Source organism: Biomphalaria glabrata, chromosome 4, assembly GCF_947242115.1.
Source record: "Biomphalaria glabrata chromosome 4, xgBioGlab47.1, whole genome shotgun sequence".
NCBI lineage: Eukaryota > Metazoa > Mollusca > Gastropoda > Planorbidae > Biomphalaria > Biomphalaria glabrata.
The window spans coordinates 45678949-45700272 of record NC_074714.1 but is presented as its reverse complement, the minus strand read 5'-3'; the positions used below and the strand labels follow the sequence as shown (position 1 = coordinate 45700272).

Genomic DNA, 21324 nt, shown 5'->3' with positions numbered 1-21324 from the left:
CGAACAGCTTCCAGATTTCTGACGTAGATACAACCCGAGATTTCTCATTTTAATACTTACCTAATTATCCATTTCATCTAAAATAGCTCTAGTTCGTATCTTGAAGCTCACATTATTTTGAATAAGAAAACAACACTTTATAATAACTAATCAATTTGTCTTGCCAACTCTTCTTCATATTCGTTACTTAAAACCGAACTTTTTTTTTGTACCTTGATTGAAAGAGAAACTTAAGAATGACTCATCTAAACAATAAGTCTTGCCAACCTCGTTGTCAACTTAGCTCTTCTCTTATCTGCTACGTAATGCTACCACCAAGTTGTGCTCATCTCGAAAGAAAAAGTCACAGCAATAGCAATGCCAAGGCTGCCAACTGAGGCATCCTCTAAAATGTTACGAGACAACGTATTTTTATATCTTTTTTTTTTTTTTAAATAAATATTCTAACAGCTCATAAAGAATATATTATTTCTGGGGATATTTTCGTATAAATAGAAAGTATTTATATGCCAAGATATCGGATATTCCGTAAGTCTCAAGTTTCATCTTGAATTCTGGCTAATTTTAAAACTTCTCGCTTTTTTTTTTTTATGCTTTTTAATGACCGTCCAATGCTATTGGTCTGAATCATTGGGTAATACGTCTGTGTGTACGCTGCACGTGCGAGTTTCATAAAAACTGAAATCTGAAGATGTTGTTTTGTTTCGTTAGCCATTTATTCTCCAGAAATAGGTGAGCTATTGGACCAGAAGTGTGTATAGTGCTTAGCTCATTGAAAGAAAAGATATTCTATATTCTCTATCAAGAAGTGGGCGTTATTTGGGTGCAATTACAATTACCTCCTTGACCTTCCTTATCGCGAGGAGGGCAGGGGGGAATGGGAAAAAAATGTGGAGTATTTAAGAATCAATTAACGTTTTCTTTATTGCTCATTTTCGGGGATACATTTTTACTTTTTCGGGGATACATTTTTACATTTTCGGATCAACGTTGTTTTTTGAGTTTAGTGAACTTGGAGTGTGTGCTGTACAGGCGCATTATACTAATAGTTTATTAACAACAAACTCAACGATCATGAGATGGAATGTTCGAGTATTAGCATGTCTTTATTTTAACAAGGTGTCAGCGGGAGGCACTTTAATAATGTGACATTCTGGTTTTATCAAGAAACCAACTTTCGTATTACTTAGAAGTAATGATAACAAAAACACGAATCGTTCTGTCTTACAACTTTACAATGATCGATGAAACGTTTTTGTAGAAAGTTGAAGAGAAACAATACTCTGACTTGTGAACAAATCTAATGGTAGAATCTAATCTCGGCTCATTATAGTGTAGACATCGCATTAAAAATAAAAAATACAAATTCTATACCTATAGATCTTTAGTGCTGAAAACTTTTCTTTCTTCCTTGTTCGTTAAACAAATCGTCTGGTCAGAGTAACCTCTCAGCAGATCTGTTTCCAGAATGTCGTAATGTCATCTTTAATTTTCCAGGAAATGGCTGGAAAGAAAGCATGAATAGACAATTAGTGATTGGGGTGGGGTTGGGGGTATGGTGGAGTATTATTGAGAGAAAAAATACTTGGAAAACTTTTGCTATTGTGTTCTGTTTGCTCATAAGAATTGTGTGGTAATGTACATACATGTCTGTTAACGGTATATAGTATTCTCTACTTTAGTCGTGTCAAGTGAATACATTAATTTGGGAGATACTTAATACGGGTGAAGTGGATACGTGAAGTTAACTATAGAACAACATGATCAAGATCTAGTTTATTGTACAACTTGCTTGTGTACTGAACAGTTTTCTATGGAGATCTAAATGACAACTAGAGCTCAAAATAGTTGAAAATATTGCCGGTTCACCAAATGATGTCGATGTTGTAATCCACATTCTCGTCTGCAAACGAAAGTTACATCACAACTACCCTGGGCGTTTTCGGTCATTTCCGTTTTTTGTTTTTTAAACTATTGGAATGGACCTCATTCACCAACCGTAAACAAACAACATTTAGCCACGTGATTCTCTATCTCTTCTATACAAATTACGATCTAAATTTTAATACACAATGGCAATCAATCGACAGTTCTTTTCGTTGTTTTATCAATATTATCACGTGACTAATAGTTGTATGTTTACGATTGGTGAATGAGGCCCATTTGTATAGTCATCAAGCGTTCATCTGGAAGACAACCGGCATATGTAAAAACTATTACGTTAAAATTTACAAAACAAATGTATCAGATCTCTTGAATTTTTAATTTTAAAGACCAAATGTTTCTTTGTTGTTGTTTTTTAATCTGAAAACGGAACAGTATTTAGTAGAACTAGATCCTATCCCGACGGGACTAGGAATTTTTTTTTCTTGCTTTAAGTTTGTTTTGGGGTTTTTTGCTTAGCGCCACATAACCAAGGAATTTTCTACCAGAATGCACTGATCATGCTATAGCATCATGGAGACCAGAGTGCACTGATCATGTTATAGTATCATTGAGACCAGAGTGCACTGGTCATGCTATAGTATCACAGAGACCAGAGTGCACTGATCATGCTATAGTATCATTGAGACCAGAGTGCACTGATCATGCTATAGTATCACAGAGACCAGAGTGCACTGATCATGCTATAGTATCATTGAGACCAGAGTGCACTGATCATGCTATAGTATCACAGAGACCAGAGTGCACTGATCATGCTATAGTATCATTGAGATCAGAGTGCACTGATCATGTTATAGTATCACAGAGACCAGAGTGCACTGATTATGCTATAGTATCACGGAGACCAGAGTGCACTGATTATGTTATAGTATCATTGAGACAAGAGTGCACTGATTATGCTATAGTATCACGGAGACCAGAGTGCTTTGATTATGCTATAGTATCATTGAGACCAGAGTGCACTGATCATGTTATAGTATCATTGAGACCAGAGTGCACTGATTATGCTATAGTATCACGGAGACCAGAGTGCACTGATTATGCTATAGTATCATTGAGACCAGAGTGCACTGATCGTGCTATAGTATCATTGAGACCAGAGTGCACTGATTATACTATAGTATCACGGAATCGAAGTAATAAAAAGAAAAATAATAGTTATCACCTGCTTTCTTCTATCCCTATAGTTCTAGATCCACATTTGAGTGCTATAGAAACACTGCCTTCCATTGTATGTTTCTTTTGCTGGCCTGAACACTTGATGTAAGGACTTTGTATATTCAGTTCGGAACAAAAGATTGAATTATCAGCACAATATCTGCTGTTCAAACTGAAGATCTGCAACAAATGTACTCATCAAGTACTCCTCACACTCTTGTCCTGGGCTCAGATGGCGTGTCTCGCACGCGTTACAATGGCGACTTCCTGTTGTCCGAGTTTTACCTTTCTCAGACTTTTAATTGAAGCTTGCTGATTGAAGCTGATTGTCTGCAAGGTCAAGGTTGCGTGTTTAAGTCTCTTCACCGCTTCCCCCCCCCCCTTTCAGATCTCAAAGGTCATTGATTTTTTTATCCTTGAATGCTATGTTTGATAAGGGGCTCTTCTTACTAGGGGAACTTGGCCTAAACAATAGTGACCATTAGAACAAGTCTGACGTTGTCCACTCACTCTGGACAATACATGTCATTATATTGAACTGGACATCTGTTGGCACTCTCTGGGTGTTATCGGTCTTGAATTGGCATTTGAGAAACGACCAATGGTTGCCGTTGAATCTTGAAGTGATGATAAGATTGAACATTTTGGTTTCTCTTGGTTTATTTCTTGTCATCTTTCTAGGTTATTATGTTGGTACAGTAGGTTCACTTTAATTGGACTCGCCTCTACGACTTGTCGCTGGTTTGACATTAGAAGAGAAACAAAGAATCTCGCGTAGAACATGGTTTATAGAGTAGAGAACAGTACACATACTTGAAAGAATAATTAGCCAAGAATATTAAGTGAAGTTGTTGATGGCTTTGCAGCTTGTAATTATTGTGCTTTATTTGTTCTGTCCCGTTATTACAAAGCTTATATCAATTCACTCTGTCCGTCTGTCTGGTAAAAAGTTTCAACATGTTGTTTTTATCCCATTTCTCGAAACAAGTTTAAACTGTGCACGATTATTTATTGAACCTGACAAGACTCGAATCATTTCTAAAACAAGGTTACAAAGACAGTTTGTGTGGAAACGCAAACTCAAAATCGGCCCCGGAAGTGGTCCACCTAGAGTCTTCACCAGGATTCGAACACGGGACTTCCGGTTCCAAGGGCTTTACCTCTCAGCCACAGCATCTCTATATATTTATTTAGCGTACACTTATATTTTTTTTAAAGATAATTATTAACATTATCCATACATTCAAAATTAATAACATGTTATATAATAAAGAGAAACTAAAAAAGATTTATTCTTCTAACAAAACTAGATTAATTGGCAACACGAAAAAAAAAATTCTTGACCTACTTGTCACAGTCTCGGTTGACATTAAGCTACGATTGTATACAAATGAAAGGACTTTCCCCTCGCAAATAAAAATTAATATCTTCATAAGGGTAAGGTTAATAATTATTATTTTTAAAAAATATAAGTGTACGCTAAATGAATATATGGAGATGCTATGTCTGAGGGGTAAAGCACTTGGAACTGAAGTCCCGTGTTCGAATCCTGGTGAAGACTCTAGGTCGGCGGTTCTGAACCTTTTAAGCTCGGCGATCCCTTTATACAACACCCCCACACACACACAAACACACTCTGTCACGACACACACACACACACACACACCACACACACATACAGCAAAAGAATAGACAAAAACAATCCATATTTTCGATGGTCTTAGGCGACCCCTGGCAAATCATCAATCGACCCCCAAGGGGGTTGCCATCCACAGGTTGAGAACCCCTGCTCTAGGTGGACAATTCGGGGGCCGATTTTGAGTTTGTGTTTCATACAAACTGTCTTTGTAACCTTGTTTTGTTTTTTTTTTCGTTTAATGACTCTTTGACAAGAACTGTCTTCATCAGATGACTTACAGGACTTGGCGAATGCCAATTATCATTAGATGCGGCTTTGGTTGTTTTGTTGCGAAAGACAACTGTGAAAAAACTGTCTATTGTAAAAGTACGGAGTGATTGCTCTTGTGTTGCTATTTTTAGTCCACAGGCTTGTCAGCTAAGCCTTTGGTTGTTACTCGAGTCTAGCTGGAGAGTTCGTGTTTTCTGAAATTTGACTTCCAGCTGGCTGACACTCTACATTTGACACCAGTATTGCTGTTTAATGGGTTTTATTTTAAAACATGTTTTTATGGTATCCGTATAGAAGTGTGTATTTCTAATTGTGTTGATCTACTGTTGCTTTGTAAAGATTTGTTTCTTGACTTGAGGCTTTCTCTTATTTCCTTCATTACATTCACAGAAACCGTTACTATTAAATTATTTTTTGAGTATTATTAGAGTTATTTGAGGTTAATTTTGTATGGGTTTTTTTTTTTGTTTTTGTTTGTTTTTGTTTTTGTTTTAAGTTGGGGTTAGGAGTTAAAAGCAAATTTCTTAAATGTTTTTTTTTTATCTTCAATTCCAGGTACGTGACAGAGTGTGCACACTTCTTCCAAAGGCGTGACTTCTTTCCAAGTCTGTACCTATTTTGTAATGGCATGGGCCTGACAGTCAGGGGCATCACTGGACGCCACACTGTTTCACGACATCATGGAAAACCGCCTTAGCTTTAATGATAGCAATGGCAGCTTTGACCCGATCAGATATCAGCAGCAGTTGGGCGATGGTGCCAGCCCCGAGCACGATGAAGCCGTTAGGCATGCCCTCACTTACTACCTAATGGGCATTGGAGGCACCATCGTGTGCTGCCTGGGAACAGTGGCCAATGCTCTCTCCGTAGCGGTCCTCACAAGAAGGACGATGAGGTCTAGTACGTATATGTACCTCTCGGCGCTTGCCGTCTGTGACTCCCTGGTGCTGTTTTTCACTCTCCTCATTTTGCTGAAGGACACGAGGAACACGGACTCTCAGAACATGGACGCCTTCCACGCCATTCTCTTCCCGTACGTGCACCCTACGGCAATCGTCTTTCAGGTGACGTCCATCTGGCTGACCCTGGCCTTTACCGTGGACCGCTACATTATGATATGTCACCCGTTCAAGGCGGAGACGATGTGCCGGAAGAGCCGGGCTAGGAAGGTAGTAATTGGGCTATACATGGGCGGGCTTGTATTTAACATCCCCCGGTACTTGGAATATTACACCAAGACTGAGACGATACCTGCAAACAACTCCAGCCAGGAGTTGGTCCTTTACTTCATTGAACAGACGCAGATCTCCAACAGCAGCTTCTTCCGCGAGCTGGTCCACTCCTGGCTTTACCTCCTCTGTGTCTGCGGCATCCCGTTCTTGACGCTCGTCATACTGAACGCGTTTCTGATCCGAGCCGTCCACCTGTCCAGGTTGAAGGGTAAGGAGATCAACGCCAGGGAAAAGCACCGCAACGACACCACCATCATGCTCATCGGAGTCATCATCATTTTCCTCATCTGCCAGGGACCGGCCCTCGTGTCGAGGCTCATCTACGCGTTCCGGCCCCATGCCTCCAACACGATTCCCATCTACACGCTAAACGAAATCGGAAACTTCCTTGTGAATCTCAACTCCGCCATTAACATCGTTCCGTACTATCTCTTTGGAAGGAAGTTTCGGAGCGAGTTCAGAAGACTCTTCTGCATGTGCTTCTTTGACAAGGACGAGCTCCGGCGGATAGTTCGGAGTTACAGTGTGTCGGCTGACCACCGGCGAGCCAGCCACCACAATATCATGGAACTGAACGGCCTCCGCCCGGATTGTCCGCAAAACAACGTCACGACTAAGATGGAGCTCGAACAGGTCCACCTCAACGAGAAGTCTACGTGTACGGCCTACCAGAACTCTAAGCATCCATGCAACGGGGATGGTCCGGCCGTCCGGCACAGTGAAACGAACGACAGCGTGGCCGTGCCTTTAATCCATAGCTCCAATAACTCTTTCTGCTCCAACGGGCTAAACGCTAGAGACGCCAGCAAAGACTCCATTAAGGAAAACGGCATAACCCGTTCGCCATCACAGTCGCTTGCGCCTCCGGGATCGAGGCTGAACGGACATGCGCAGTACATGACTATAACAGCCAGCCCTTGTATTAACGAGCCATCGTGGTCAGTTGTATGACTTCGAGCAACAATCTCTTGATCCCTTAATCTTCTCTAGCGTTTGTGATTCATTAGAAACCTTAATCAGCGTGATTGGAGTATAAGTGTGTTCGTGTTAGAAAGTTAACCCTTTAACTACTGAACAATGTGATATAAACTACAAAATGAATTACTTACTATTGATTTGAGCTTCCTGGGTTAATCAGAAGCTTTTTTGTATATAAACTCATTTCCATTACAAGGTCACTACTGCTCCATTGTATATCAATAAATGCATCATTGAACAACTGTCATTTGTATGTTGAAGGTTTTATAATACAGGCTATGTTATATTGTGTTGATATATGTTGACTACATGTAAATAACAACTATAATTTGTTATATCTTGAGCTACGTGTGGTTGCTGTTCAAGTCCCATACAATACAAGATTTTCTTGACAATATATCTCTTCTAGTTTTTACGTTATTGTGTTGTCAACCACTACAGACTTTCAGTTTCAAGTCAACCGCTGAGAATATCTTAAAACTAATTCTAAACAAATAGTAAAGACTTCGTTCGGGAGTTTCTTAGCTAACAACAAGAAGCTAACATTTTGGATTCTGTAACCTTATCTAGTGAGCTGTTGACTGTTACCCCAAATTATAATACCTTAACAACTTTTTTAAATTCATTATTTATAATAGACTTTGCTTGTTCTTTAATTGTCTTTCAAATCAAACTTTCGTAAATGTCTGTTCTGATAGACATCTTGAAACAGCAATGAAATACTACATACAATGCCACGTAGAGGTAGTCTTGATTGAGAACAGAAATCCAATTCTTGAATGTCAACGGGTCCAAAGCTAGGTGACCTAGATCAGGAAGTTGAACAAAGTGTTTTTCCCAATCCACCACTGGTCAGTTCCGGCCGAAATTAAAGATGTATTAGTTTGACACGAAGTTCTGATGAAGTCCGGCCTGACTAGGGTAACCTGGCTGAGTGTTCCCTTCTACGGCGTAATGATGCGAGAGAAGGAAGCGTCGAGGTTTTGTTCATTGACCTTCACGTCGGCCCTGACCTCCTTTAGTATCACTTAGTGCAAATGTAACCAAAGGGATCAATTTTTTTTTTTTACAAAATTCAGCGTTGACCAACTAGCCAAAAGTTAATCGTCAGGACCATCGGTCATTACGTTAATTAACCCAAACGAGGTTAGAGAAAAACCTAAAAACACATTGATGTGAACATTTCCGACTACATCCCCATCAGTACTTGACTCATGGCAGACCACATCCCCATCATTACATGACTCATAAGAGACTACATCTACATCAGTACATGACTCATGGCAGATCACATTCCCATCAGTGTATCACCCATGACAGACCACATCCCCATCAGTACATGACCCATGACAGACCACATCCCCATCAGTACATGACCCATGACAGACCACATCCCCATCAGTACTTGACCCATGACAGACCACATCCCCATCAGTCCATGACCCATGACAGACCACATCCCCATCAGTACTTGACCCATGACAGACCAAATCCCCATCAGTCCATGACCCATGGCAGACCACATCCCCATCAGTACTTGACCCATGACAGACCACATCCCCATCAGTACTTGACCCATGACAGACCACATCCCCATCAGTACATGACCCATGACAGACCACATCCCCATCAGTACTTGACCCATGACAGACCACATCCCCATCAGTCCATGACCCATGGCAGACCACATCCCCCTCAGTGTATGACCCATGAGAGACTACATCCCCATCAGTACATGACCCATGACAGACCACATCCCCATCAGTACTTGACCCATGACAGACCACATCCCCATCAGTACATGACCCATGACAGACCACATCCCCATCAGTACTTGACCCATGACAGACCACATCCCCATCAGTCCATGACCCATGGCAGACCACATCCCCCTCAGTGTATGACCCATGAGAGACTACATCCCCATCAGTACATGACCCATGACAGACCACATCCCCATCAGTGTATGACCCATGAGAGACTACATCCCCATCAGTACTTGACCCATGACAGACCACATCCCGATCAGTACATGACCCATGACAGCCTACATCCTGTTATGACATGATTAGGATTTAGTTATTTGTTTCGGGAATAAGGGGAAAGTTTTACTTAGCGACAAGTGACGTGACAGATCTTTAAAAAACAAGAACGCTCTAAGTGACGCCAGAAAGAAGACGCTTCGTGTAGAACAGTACAATAGATATACGGAGTTACGGACATAGCTGACATCAGACAATTCCCTTCGTGATTATTAAATATATTTGTAGAACAACATCAGCGTCGACTACATATTTTGATTGTTTCGGCCTTTTGCCGGTGTTACTGAAGTAGTTTGAGTTCAGTGTTACTTCCAGTCAGACGTAGATCTACACTAGTTATATTTCATAGAATCAACACCGCCTTAACAATCCCCATCATAGCATGTCCCATGACAGACTTTGGTATTGGAAACATTCAAATGTTTTTTGAGTTTAAATGAAACTTTTTTTTCAATTCTTTTTATATTATTGAATTAGCATAAAGGACATTTTTGTCTAGAGAGTCATTTGGTGAAGTACAATGTGAAGTTCCAAGCGATATGTGTGTAAGGTTAATGTTTCTCTTTTTTGAAATTTGATTTATTTTTCTGTTATGAACCAAGTCCTAAAACACATATAGAACGGGAAGGTTGTGTTCTTTCTCTCGTGGTTTTTGGTCCAATAAGAGAATAGCATTGATTTCATCTTAACACACTATTGAAAACGTCCATTGTGTATAGACTCGCTGACAAAGTCTGATTCATGCCATGTGTAGCTCTCAGAATCTCTTTATTTGTCCATCTAAAGTCAACGTTTGATCTGTGACAATTTCTGAGAGACTCGACAAATTGATTGTGATATATTTCCTGTAACTAAATAACGTAGAATTACTTTCCACCGAAAGAGTGTTCTTCCCATTTTTTTTTTGTGATATTGAAATAATAACCTATATAATAATATATAATATATACTTAGAGTATGTTTGTTAACTGGCGTGTGTAAAACCTGGGTTTATTGTTCTGGTTTAACTGGACAATGCACTTCGCCGCAATTTGTTTACTACACCTCGGCTGTGTTCAACATTATGTACTGTATAATGAACCTCTTAGGCTAACTGCGCAACAAAATCTCATATAATAAATAGTGTATCATTCAGGAATCTGTAAATAAGATTTGCATTGAATGCATTCACTCCCAACATCTAGACCTCTCCATCTTCTCTCCTATCAAGAGTATTTTTCCCTTTTAAAAAAAAAATGTCCGCCCTTAGAGTAAAATTAAATAGGCAATATTTCTTGTCCAAAGGCACAGGAAGTCAAGATTTTTAACGAGATTTTCGCAGCATTTAAGCGTCTGCTATCTAACATGTCGACAAAGAGTCCCATTCGTGCTTGGGTGGGGGGGGGGAGGGGGGAGAGAGAGCAATGTTCAATGGCTTCCATGTCTCTCATTATTGCAAGACTTATCTGCCATTAGCTTAGGACATTTTTTCATATAAAACAATATTACAATTAATTAATGATGTCTAACTGATTAACTAATTGGTTAATTTTTATTTTTTTTTTTTTTGGATAGATTCATGTGTTTGTCATCGACAATGAATAATTGTGCAAAGTTTCAACTTGATCTGAGATTGGGAATTGGGAGAACTAACGTGTAAAACATTTGTACTAGACAGGCGGACGGAATGAGTTAAGGGGCGCAATAATAGAGACTTTTATTGTTTCAAAACTTTCAAGAATTCCTTTGAGAAGAGAGAGGCTGACAGATGACAGGAAAGAAGGGGATAGAGAAAGAGTTACATTTAAGTATTGGAATGTACCGTGTTTGTGGTGAAGTTTGTTACACAGTATTTCATGGCTTGCCCTTTGTCTTATTGGAGGCATAATTCAGGACACTCGGCTAATAGTGATGTACACTGAACTAAATGTATTGTACCACTGTTAGTAATGAATAAGTGGCACATGTGATATATCATTTGGCGGGCTGGATATATAAAATCTAAATGTATATTCAAATGCTTGACACACTATCTATTCTGAAGATTAAAGACAGCTGTGTTTAATTCAAGTCAATTGTGATCTGTGAGTTTCATCTCGGCATCAACCCTTGCATTGTTTATCTAATACTTTATGTACCTCTTGTTTCTATTTTGAAACATTTATCAACAATGAGTAATAACTCTATTTGAACAAAATTCTTCTGTTCCAAGAAATCCTCATGTATATATGGATTGTTTCCCCTGAAACCTTGTATCAAAAGACTTCATCATAATGTTTGTAATATACAATAATAAATTGATCTACTGTGAGACATGCCAGTCTTGTTTTCTTTTAACGGTGTACTTTAGAGTTTAATTATTGCAACAGTAAATGTCAACTAGAAACTCAAAGACAACAACATGTTTTAGCGTGAAGACCTAATCAAATGAAATACAATTATGGGCAAACTAAAGTGTAAAATAAACACAATTATAATCCAATTAATATCAGTTAATGCCATTTAGTTCAACACTAAATCACACTCATTTTATATGTAACAACATCAATATAAAGAAAATGTTTGCAATCTTTTTTTTTAATGCAATTGTACTTTATCTATGCTGAAAAGTAGAGGGGGGGGGGTTGTTATGTTTGTATATGTAAGATGTGAAACTTTTTGAGTTGTTTTCTATTCCTGCAGAGAAATGCAATAATTGAAGGTAGTAATGGTTGTGGGAAGCGTGGTCGAAAGGCTAAATATGCTTGAACTTGACTCGGCTTGGCTTCGTATGAAGGGGACTCGAGGTTCGACTCCCGACTCGAGCAGAGTTGTGTTTACTGAGCGCCTAAAGGCAGCACGGAAAAACCTTCTCCCCCCACTGGTCCACAACTGAGATTGGACTCAGAACGCTATATAAAAGCTATAATTTAATTTGAGTAATCCCATTAGTAAACACAGTAAGTAAGTTTAGAAACTAAACCTCTCCTCCTATTAGCTTGCAAACATTTCATAAGTAGACACTGGCCGGGTATTTCCAAAACAGCTCTAAGGAATTTTTCTATAAATTTGTCAGTTAATATACATCTTTCGAGTAAAAAAACACTTCCTAATTTGCCACACAGTGAAAATTCTGATTTGTTTTAATTTTTTGAAATTGTATTATCTTATAATTAAATTTGGCTTGCGTCTTTTTATTTAGAACACTGCTAAAGTGGGAATTCCCGTACTCGACTCAAATGTTTCTCTGTATTCAGTAAAGAGTTGAGAACAAAAAAAAAAACTACATGTAACATTTTGAGCACCGTCTTGCGTAGAAATCATGAGCTGGACTGTTAATAGAAGAGCTGGATTGTGCAAAGCTCAATGGAAAGACTCCTGGCAATAGTGAAGTATTACATAGCTAAAATGTCACTGAGAATTTTTAGACCACCATCAGCCGTTGTGTAGTCAATACCATCCAGGCTGAGTGGCGAGTAAGATGGCTTTCTGTTTGGCGGCTAAAGAAGTGTTGAGTAAGATAGATTTATGTTTGGCGGTTAAAGAAGTGTTGAGTAAGATGGATTTATGTTTGGCGGTTAAAGAAGTGTCGAGTAACATGGCTTTCTGTTTGGCGGTTAAAGAAGTGTTGAGTAAGATGGATTTATGTTTGGCGGTTAAAGAAGTGTTGAGTAAGATAGATTTATGTTTGGCGGCTAAAGAAGTGTTGAGTAAGATGGATTTATGTTTGGCGGTTAAAGAAGTGTTGAGTAAGATGGATTTATGTTTGGCGGTTAAAGAAGTGTTGAGTAAGATGGATTTATGTTTGGCGGTTAAAGAAGTGTTGAGTAAGATGGATTTATGTTTGGCGGTTAAAGAAGTGTTGAGTAAGATAGATTTATGTTTGGCGGCTAAAGAAGTGTTGAGTAAGATGGATTTATGTTTGGCGGTTAAAGAAGTGTTGAGTAAGATAGATTTATGTTTGGCGGCAAAAGAAGTGTTGAGTAAGATGGATTTATGTTTGGCGGTTAAAGAAGTGTTGAGTAAGATGGCTTTCTGTTTGGCGGTTAAAGAAGTGTTGAGTAAGATAGATTTATGTTTGGCGGCTAAAGAAGTGTTGAGTAAGATGGCTTTCTGTTTGGCGGTTAAAGAAGTGTTGAGTAAGATAGATTTATGTTTGGCGGCTAAAGAAGTGTTGAGTAAGATGGATTTATGTTTGGCGGTTAAAGAAGTGTTGAGTAAGATGGATTTATGTTTGGCGGTTAAAGAAGTGTTGAGTAAGATAGATTTATGTTTGGCGGCTAAAGAAGTGTTGAGTAAGATGGATTTATGTTTGGCGGTTAAAGAAGTGTTGAGTAAGATAGATTTATGTTTGGCGGCTAAAGAAGTGTTGAGTAAGATGGATTTATGTTTGGCGGCTAAAGAAGTGTTGAGTAAGATGGATTTATGTTTGGCGGTTAAAGAAGTGTTGAGTAAGATAGATTTATGTTTGGCGGTTAAAGAAGTGTTGAGTAAGATGGATTTATGTTTGGTGGCTAAAGAAGTGTTGAGTAAGATGGATTTATGTTTGGCGGTTAAAGAAGTGTTGAGTAAGATGGATTTATGTTTGGCGGTTAAAGAAGTGTTGAGTAAGATGGATTTATGTTTGGCGGTTAAAGAAGTGTTGAGTAAGATGGATTTATGTTTGGCGGTTAAAGAAGTGTTGAGTAAGATAGATTTATGTTTGGCGGTTAAAGAAGTGTTGAGTAAGATAGATTTATGTTTGGCGGCTAAAGAAGTGTTGAGTAAGATGGATTTATGTTTGGCGGTTAAAGAAGTGTTGAGTAAGATGGATTTATGTTTGGCGGTTAAAGAAGTGTTGAGTAAGATGGATTTATGTTTGGCGGTTAAAGAAGTGTTGAGTAAGATAGATTTATGTTTGGCGGCTAAAGAAGTGTTGAGTAAGATGGATTTATGTTTGGCGGTTAAAGAAGTGTTGAGTAAGATAGATTTATGTTTGGCGGCTAAAGAAGTGTTGAGTAAGATGGCTTTCTGTTTGGCGGTTAAAGAAGTGTTGAGTAAGATGGATTTATGTTTGGCGGTTAAAGAAGTGTTGAGTAAGATGGATTTATGTTTGGCGGTTAAAGAAGTGTTGAGTAAGATGGATTTATGTTTGGCGGTTAAAGAAGTGTTGAGTAAGATAGATTTATGTTTGGCGGCTAAAGAAGTGTTGAGTAAGATGGATTTATGTTTGGCGGTTAAAGAAGTGTTGAGTAAGATAGATTTATGTTTGGCGGCTAAAGAAGTGTTGAGTAAGATGGATTTATGTTTGGCGGTTAAAGAAGTGTTGAGTAAGATAGATTTATGTTTGGCGGCTAAAGAAGTGTTGAGTAAGATGGATTTATGTTTGGCGGCTAAAGAAGTGTTGAGTAAGATAGATTTATGTTTGGCGGTTAAAGAAGTGTTGAGTAAGATGGATTTATGTTTGGCGGCTAAAGAAGTGTTGAGTAAGATGGATTTATGTTTGGCGGCTAAAGAAGTGTTGAGTAAGATGGATTTATGTTTGGCGGTTAAAGAAGTGTTGAGTAAGATGGATTTATGTTTGGCGGTTAAAGAAGTGTTGAGTAAGATGGATTTATGTTTGGCGGCTAAAGAAGTGTTGAGTAAGATGGATTTATGTTTGGCGGTTAAAGAAGTGTTGAGTAAGATAGATTTATGTTTGGCGGTTAAAGAAGTGTTGAGTAAGATGGATTTATGTTTGGCGGCTAAAGAAGTGTTGAGTAAGACTGCTTTCGGTGTGGCTAGTAAAAGAGGTTTCACGAGTTTCATTTCCGATCTGAATTAACAAAATGTTGCTTGCACTTTACGCTAAGCATCAACATATGGGGGGGGGGGACCAGTATAATAGCGGAGTTCTTTGATCCACGGGGACGAGGGAATAGAGCTCGTGAAGCAAACACATTACCTCGTGAATGTTGGCGTCCTGCAAGCCGGACATGTTCTAATAACTTATGGTCTGTGTCTCCCCCTTTCAATTCCCAGAATCCTTCTGGTAAATATTCTTATGAGGATGTTTCTGACCCAGTCACCTGATGCAAGCCAATACCTCGTTTGTTGGACTGCGTGTGTGTGTGTTTGTTATATTCCATTGACCTATAAATAGAATGTATCTCGATATGGGGATGAGTTGTATGGGTGTTCGGTTTATTTTATCTTGGGTAATTTCATATTACAACATTCCAAGTCAGGTAGTGTTTATTTTGTTTGTTACAAAGTTTTGATGTATTTAACCATGGTTCTAATGTTTTAAAGGAAATAGTATGATAGTATTTATTAAATTTATAAAACAATCTCAGATGCCTTTTTTAGAGATTTTTTTAGAATCCCAAAGACATCTAAGATGCTATTTAGTGAGTTTGTTTAGAAGTCATGAGGACATCTGAGATGTAGCTGTATTGTAGTGAGATTTTGAGAATGCTATCGGCATATAAGATATTGTTTAGTGAGATTTTGAGAATTCCCAAGACATCTGAGATGTGGGAAGCGTGGTCGAGAGGCCAAGTGCGCTTGAACTTGGCTTGGCTTGGCTACCTAGAAAGGGGTTCGAGACCCGACTCGGGCAGAGTTGTGTTTACTGCCTAAAGGCAGCACAAATGAGATTGGACAAAAAGCGCTCTCAGCATGCTATAAGCATGAAAGTAGCGCTATATAAAAGCTATAATAATAATCTATTGAAATTTCGAGAATATTTAATATGTATTTTAGTGATAATTTGAGTCATGTGCTAAGAGCTATCGATACGTGTATGTTTCTACCCTTCCACCTTCCATGGCTTGTGGCTTCTCGTCTTTCCACATTGAATTTTGTCTTTAGGACCCAGAGCTACATAAATGTATTTATCGGCTGACATACATTATAGATGTCTTTTATTACAAACATAATTATAGATGTCTTTTATTAAAAACATACATTATAGATGTCTTTTATTACAAACATACATCATAGATGTCTTTTATTACAAACATACATTATAGATGTCTTTTATTATAAACATACATCATAGATGTCTTATATTACAAACATACATTATAGATGTCTTATATTACAAACATACATTATAGATGTCTTTTATTACAAACATAATTATAGATGTCTTTTATTAAAAACATATATTATAGATGTCTTTTATTACAAACATACATCATAGATGTCTTTTATTACAAACATACATTATAGATGTCTTTTATTATAAACAAACATCATAGATGTCTTATATTACAAACATACATTATAGATGTCTTATATTACAAACATACATTATAGATGTCTTATATTACAAACATATCTCATAGATGTCTTATATTACAAACATACATTATAGATGTCTTATATTACAAACATACCTTAGAGATGTCTTTTATTACAAACATACATTATAGATGTCTTATATTACAAACATACATCATATATGTCTTATATTACAAACATACATCATAGATGTCTTATATTACAAACATACATTATAGATGTTTTATATTACAAACATACATTATAGATGTCTTATATTACAAACATACATCATAGATGTCTTATATTACAAACATACATCATAGATGTCTTATATTACAAACATACATTATAGATGTCTTATATTACAAACATACATCATAGATGTCTTATATTACAAACATACATCATAGATGTCTTATATTACAAACATACATCATAGATGTTTTATATTACAAACATACATTATAGATGTCTCATATTACAAACATACATTATAGATGTCTTATATTACAAACATACATTATAGATGTCTTATATTACAAACATACATTATATATGTCTTATATTACAAACATACATTATAGATGTCTTATATTACAAACATACATTATAGATGTCTTATATTACCAACATACCTTATAGATGTCTTATATTACAAACATACATTATAGATGTCTTTTATTACAAACATACATTATAGATGTCGTATATTACAAACATACCTTATAGATGTCTTTTATTACAAACATACATTATAGATGTCTTATATTACAAACATACATCATAGATGTCTTATATTACAAACATACATTATAGATGTCTTATATTACAAACATACATCATAGATGTCTTTTATTACAAACATACCTTATAGATGTCTTATATTACAAACATACCTTATAGATGTTTGTTGTAGTAGAAGAAAAAAAAGATGTATATGATCCAAGCTTTTCTTTCTTTTTTTAAAGGAGAGCTTTATCTCCGTGACTACAGACATAAATTATGCCACTTCACCCATTTAATGGACATTGACCTCGTGACTTGGTTAATCTAAGAGTATATTTGGAACAATCTTAATCTTGTATTTTTATAATTTTAAGCTTTTAAAACAAACGTCGCATCTAGTCGAGTTCTCATGTTACAGGTTTGTCGTGGCTGAACCGATGGTTGAATAGAATTAAAATATGAACTCAAGGTTTTTAGTTTCCATGGCGACATAGGCTAATGGCCCGTGCTCTTGTTTCAGCCATTAACTAATTATCCTAAGAACTCTAGTTTATCGAGATTTTATTAATCATAAGTGATCAGAATATGACAATATTTCGTGTCTTTAAAAGACTTGCAGTCGCATTAAGAAGACCAGAGGATTGAACTAGAGCCAGGTGTATTTCTGTAGTCGTAAGGAATCGCTCGAGTCACATTAACCCTAAGCCAACGTGTCACATTAACCCTAAGCCAACGTGTCACATTAACCCTAAGCCAACGTGTCACATTAACCCTAAGCCAACGTGTCACATTAACCCTAAGCCAACGTGTCACATTAACCCTAAGCCAACGTGTCACATTAAAACATCGAGTTGTATTTTTTTCTGATCATTTTCAACTTTCAGAATTGCTCTGTCCACAAGAGATGTCAAATAATGATAGAAGCGAACTGTTTAGTTCAGTTTGTATTGATAGGAATGAACTGTTTAGTATGATACTATACAAAGTAACTTCAGTTTGTATTGATAGGAATGAACTGTTTAGTATGAATCTATACAAAGTAACTTCAGTTTGTATTGATAGGAATGAACTGTTTAGTATGAATCTATACAAAGTAACTTCAGTTTGTATTGATAGGAATGAACTGTTTAGTATGAATCTATACAAAGTAACTTCAGTTTGTATTGATAGGAATGAACTGTTTAGTATGAATCTAGACATAGTAATTTCAGTTTATATTGATAGGAATGAACTGTTTAGTATGAATCACTTTATGCAAAGTAACTACAGTTTATATTGTTAGGAATGAACTGTTTAGTATGAATCACTATCTATACAAAGTATTTTCAGTTTACGACAAAAAAAATGTTAATAACTTTATTTGTGGATAACATTTAGATTTAGTTTCTAGTTCTATCAAAAATTCTGAAATGTTAGGGTTTGTTTTTTTTAACTTTTTTAAACATTAAGTTGACTTAGCTTAATATTTAGGAAAATGAAATTCTCTATTAAGCAAATTTTTCAATGGCTCGCGAACATTGGGTTATATTTAAACATAATTTTAGGTCCTATCAAAACCTCTGTCCAATGTGCCGACTCAGAGCACACTATTTTTATATGTATTTATTTATGTATATCTATTTCTTTCTTCAATTACTTTGAAATATTTGTTTCATGACTTCCACAATAGCTCATGATTTCAAATGGGATGTCACTTGTCTCAACGATAGGTGGATTAGTTCTTACAATGACGTCATCGCTTTTTGAGCTAGTCTAGTGCTTGACAGAAGTTAAAGAATATCTCCCTTCAGACGCTTTGCGTCACGACCTCATACGTCATCATTTTATGCAGCATTCACCGCGAGTGATAAGCTTCTTACTACAAGCTACTTTTATATACTACTAGCTGGACATTACCCGCGGCCTGCGGGCCTTAGTTTGTGTATTACTAATCTAGTGGATTGGATTTATAAATATATATCTCAAACTAAGATAATGTTCCTTTTAAGTTTTTCTCTTTCGCCACGAAAATAAAAGTAGTTTTGCGAAAATGGGTTTACCCGTTAAGCCGATACATCCAAATCTATTAAAAACGAAAGATGAATGAAATATAAAGTACAATTAGAACGGGTTTACCCGATTTGTTAAATAAATGGTATTATAAAGTACATCAGGACTTCTAAATTCACAGATATAAGGAACGAATTTATGTAAAAATGCTTTTGAAAGACAAATTTTAAGGTTAATTTTATTAAATAATGAAATCAATAGACTATATTTTGTAATTTTCATGTGTCAAAGTAAAAAACTATCTGTGCAAAGCGTAGTTCTTAAAATTAGATCTAGATCTAAATTCTTTCGATCTTCTCTCATGTAAACATGGTCTAGAGCCATGAAACAGTAATACTTTCATAGAGTTTGGCAACTTTTTTTTTGAGGGTCTTAGGTTTTTGTTTTAGGGCTACTATACATAAGTCACGGTTCCAGTTAGTACCCAAGGAACATTTAGCCCAAGTTTTATCAAGATTGGTCAAACGGTTTTGATTTTTATTCGCAACACACCTACATACATACATACATACATACACACTTACATAAATACATACATACAATACATACACACAAACATATATACATACATACACACATACACACATATATACATACATATATACATGCACACATACTTACATACATACAATACATACATACAATACATACACACATACATACATACAATACATACGCCTTACTTTCTGCTTTGTATTACAGATGTGCATGTTCAAGGTTTGGGAAAGAGTTTCAATCCTAGATAAAAACAAATGTACTATCAAAAGAGGTGTGATATGACGACTCAATAAGCGATAGCGAATTTTACTTTATTCTTAAAACGAAAAAAAAATTTATTTTTTTTCTTTTCCTCGTAATCTGTGCCAAAAATATATCCAACCTAATTTCTGACACTCTTAGAACTAATCATAATCATCCAGAAGGTTTTGAAGAAACGTTAATGAATTGATGGGAAGACAATTCTCTGACCCACGTGAGTTTGCGTGCGAGAGTTACCTCGGTTTGCTCTGTCGCCAAAAATAGATGGCTTTTGGGATTCAAAGGAATCAAAGAGTTAATTCCAGCTGTCATCTTTTAATGGCTGTCATTCTTGGTAGGGAGAAATCGTGCTAAAATTTGTCATGCCACGGACCTTTTATGTTGGATCTTTATATTTTGATTGGATTCCATATCTTAGTTATTCGTTTTATACTTACCATTTTTATTACTGTAAATCTGTATAGCCTACACTGTCCCCCAATTGATGTTTACTGGTACAACGTACAGTATACATTACCTCTCGTTGTTATATTTGTTGTCATAACCTTTTGATACAGCAGTGTATTTTTTATTTTTCATAAGTCAATCTTGTTAATGGAATTCTATTTCATAAAGAAATGTCGGCAAGTGAATCGCAGTTATCTTTCGTGTCAATGGAATCTTTATTCATAAAGTTACATTTGGTTTACATTTGTTGTCCTTCTTATCAATGGAAACTGTTTTAAAATAAGTTTCATTTGGCTTACAAGTTGTGACTGCATGTGTGTAGACATTGAAATATCTTGACCAGACGATATCGCCAAACATGTGCCCCCCACCCCCCTGTCATTTCTCATTCCATTGTGTCTGGACAGGAAGATGAACAGTGAACCTAAGTGCTAACACACCCCACGGTTGTTTGCATATCTGACCAGGTCGAGTACACTCCAGGGAAATACATTAGTGCGCTCGTTAGACAATACTTGTCATACTTAGCATATCTCAGAGCTGGTAGATGGCATTCTTCTATACATTCACATTTCTCAGAGCTGGTAGATGGCATTCTTTTATACATTCACATATCTCAGAGCTGGTAGATGGTATTCTTTTATACATTCACATATCTCAGAGCTGGTAGATGGTATTCTTCTATACATTCACATTTCTCAGAGCTGGTAGATGGTATTCTTCTATACATTCACATTTCTCAGAGCTGGTAGATGGTATTCTTCTATACATTCACATTTCTCAGAGCTGGTAGATGGTATTCTTTTATACATTCACATTTCTCAGAGCTGGTAGATGGTATTCTTCTATACATTCACATTTCTCAGAGCTGGTA

The 21324-nt window shown here is 36.8% G+C and overlaps 2 protein-coding genes across 4 annotated transcripts in view; both read left to right on the top strand.

The window, feature by feature from the left end:
• Positions 1 to 7195, top strand: part of LOC106052535 (FMRFamide receptor-like) — a 137380-nt gene extending 130185 nt beyond the window's left edge. For all 3 annotated transcript variants that reach the window (XM_056025525.1, XM_056025526.1, XM_013207931.2), the window contains one exon: positions 5567 to 7195. In XM_056025525.1, the coding sequence (XP_055881500.1) occupies positions 5692 to 7194 (1503 nt within the window). In that variant the 5' untranslated portion in view covers positions 5567 to 5691 and the 3' untranslated portion in view covers position 7195. The remainder of the gene's footprint in view (positions 1 to 5566) is intronic.
• The window catches only part of LOC106052530 (general transcription factor 3C polypeptide 1-like), a 241653-nt gene that overhangs the window by 194360 nt on the left and 25969 nt on the right, over positions 1 to 21324 (top strand). The window lies entirely within an intron of this gene.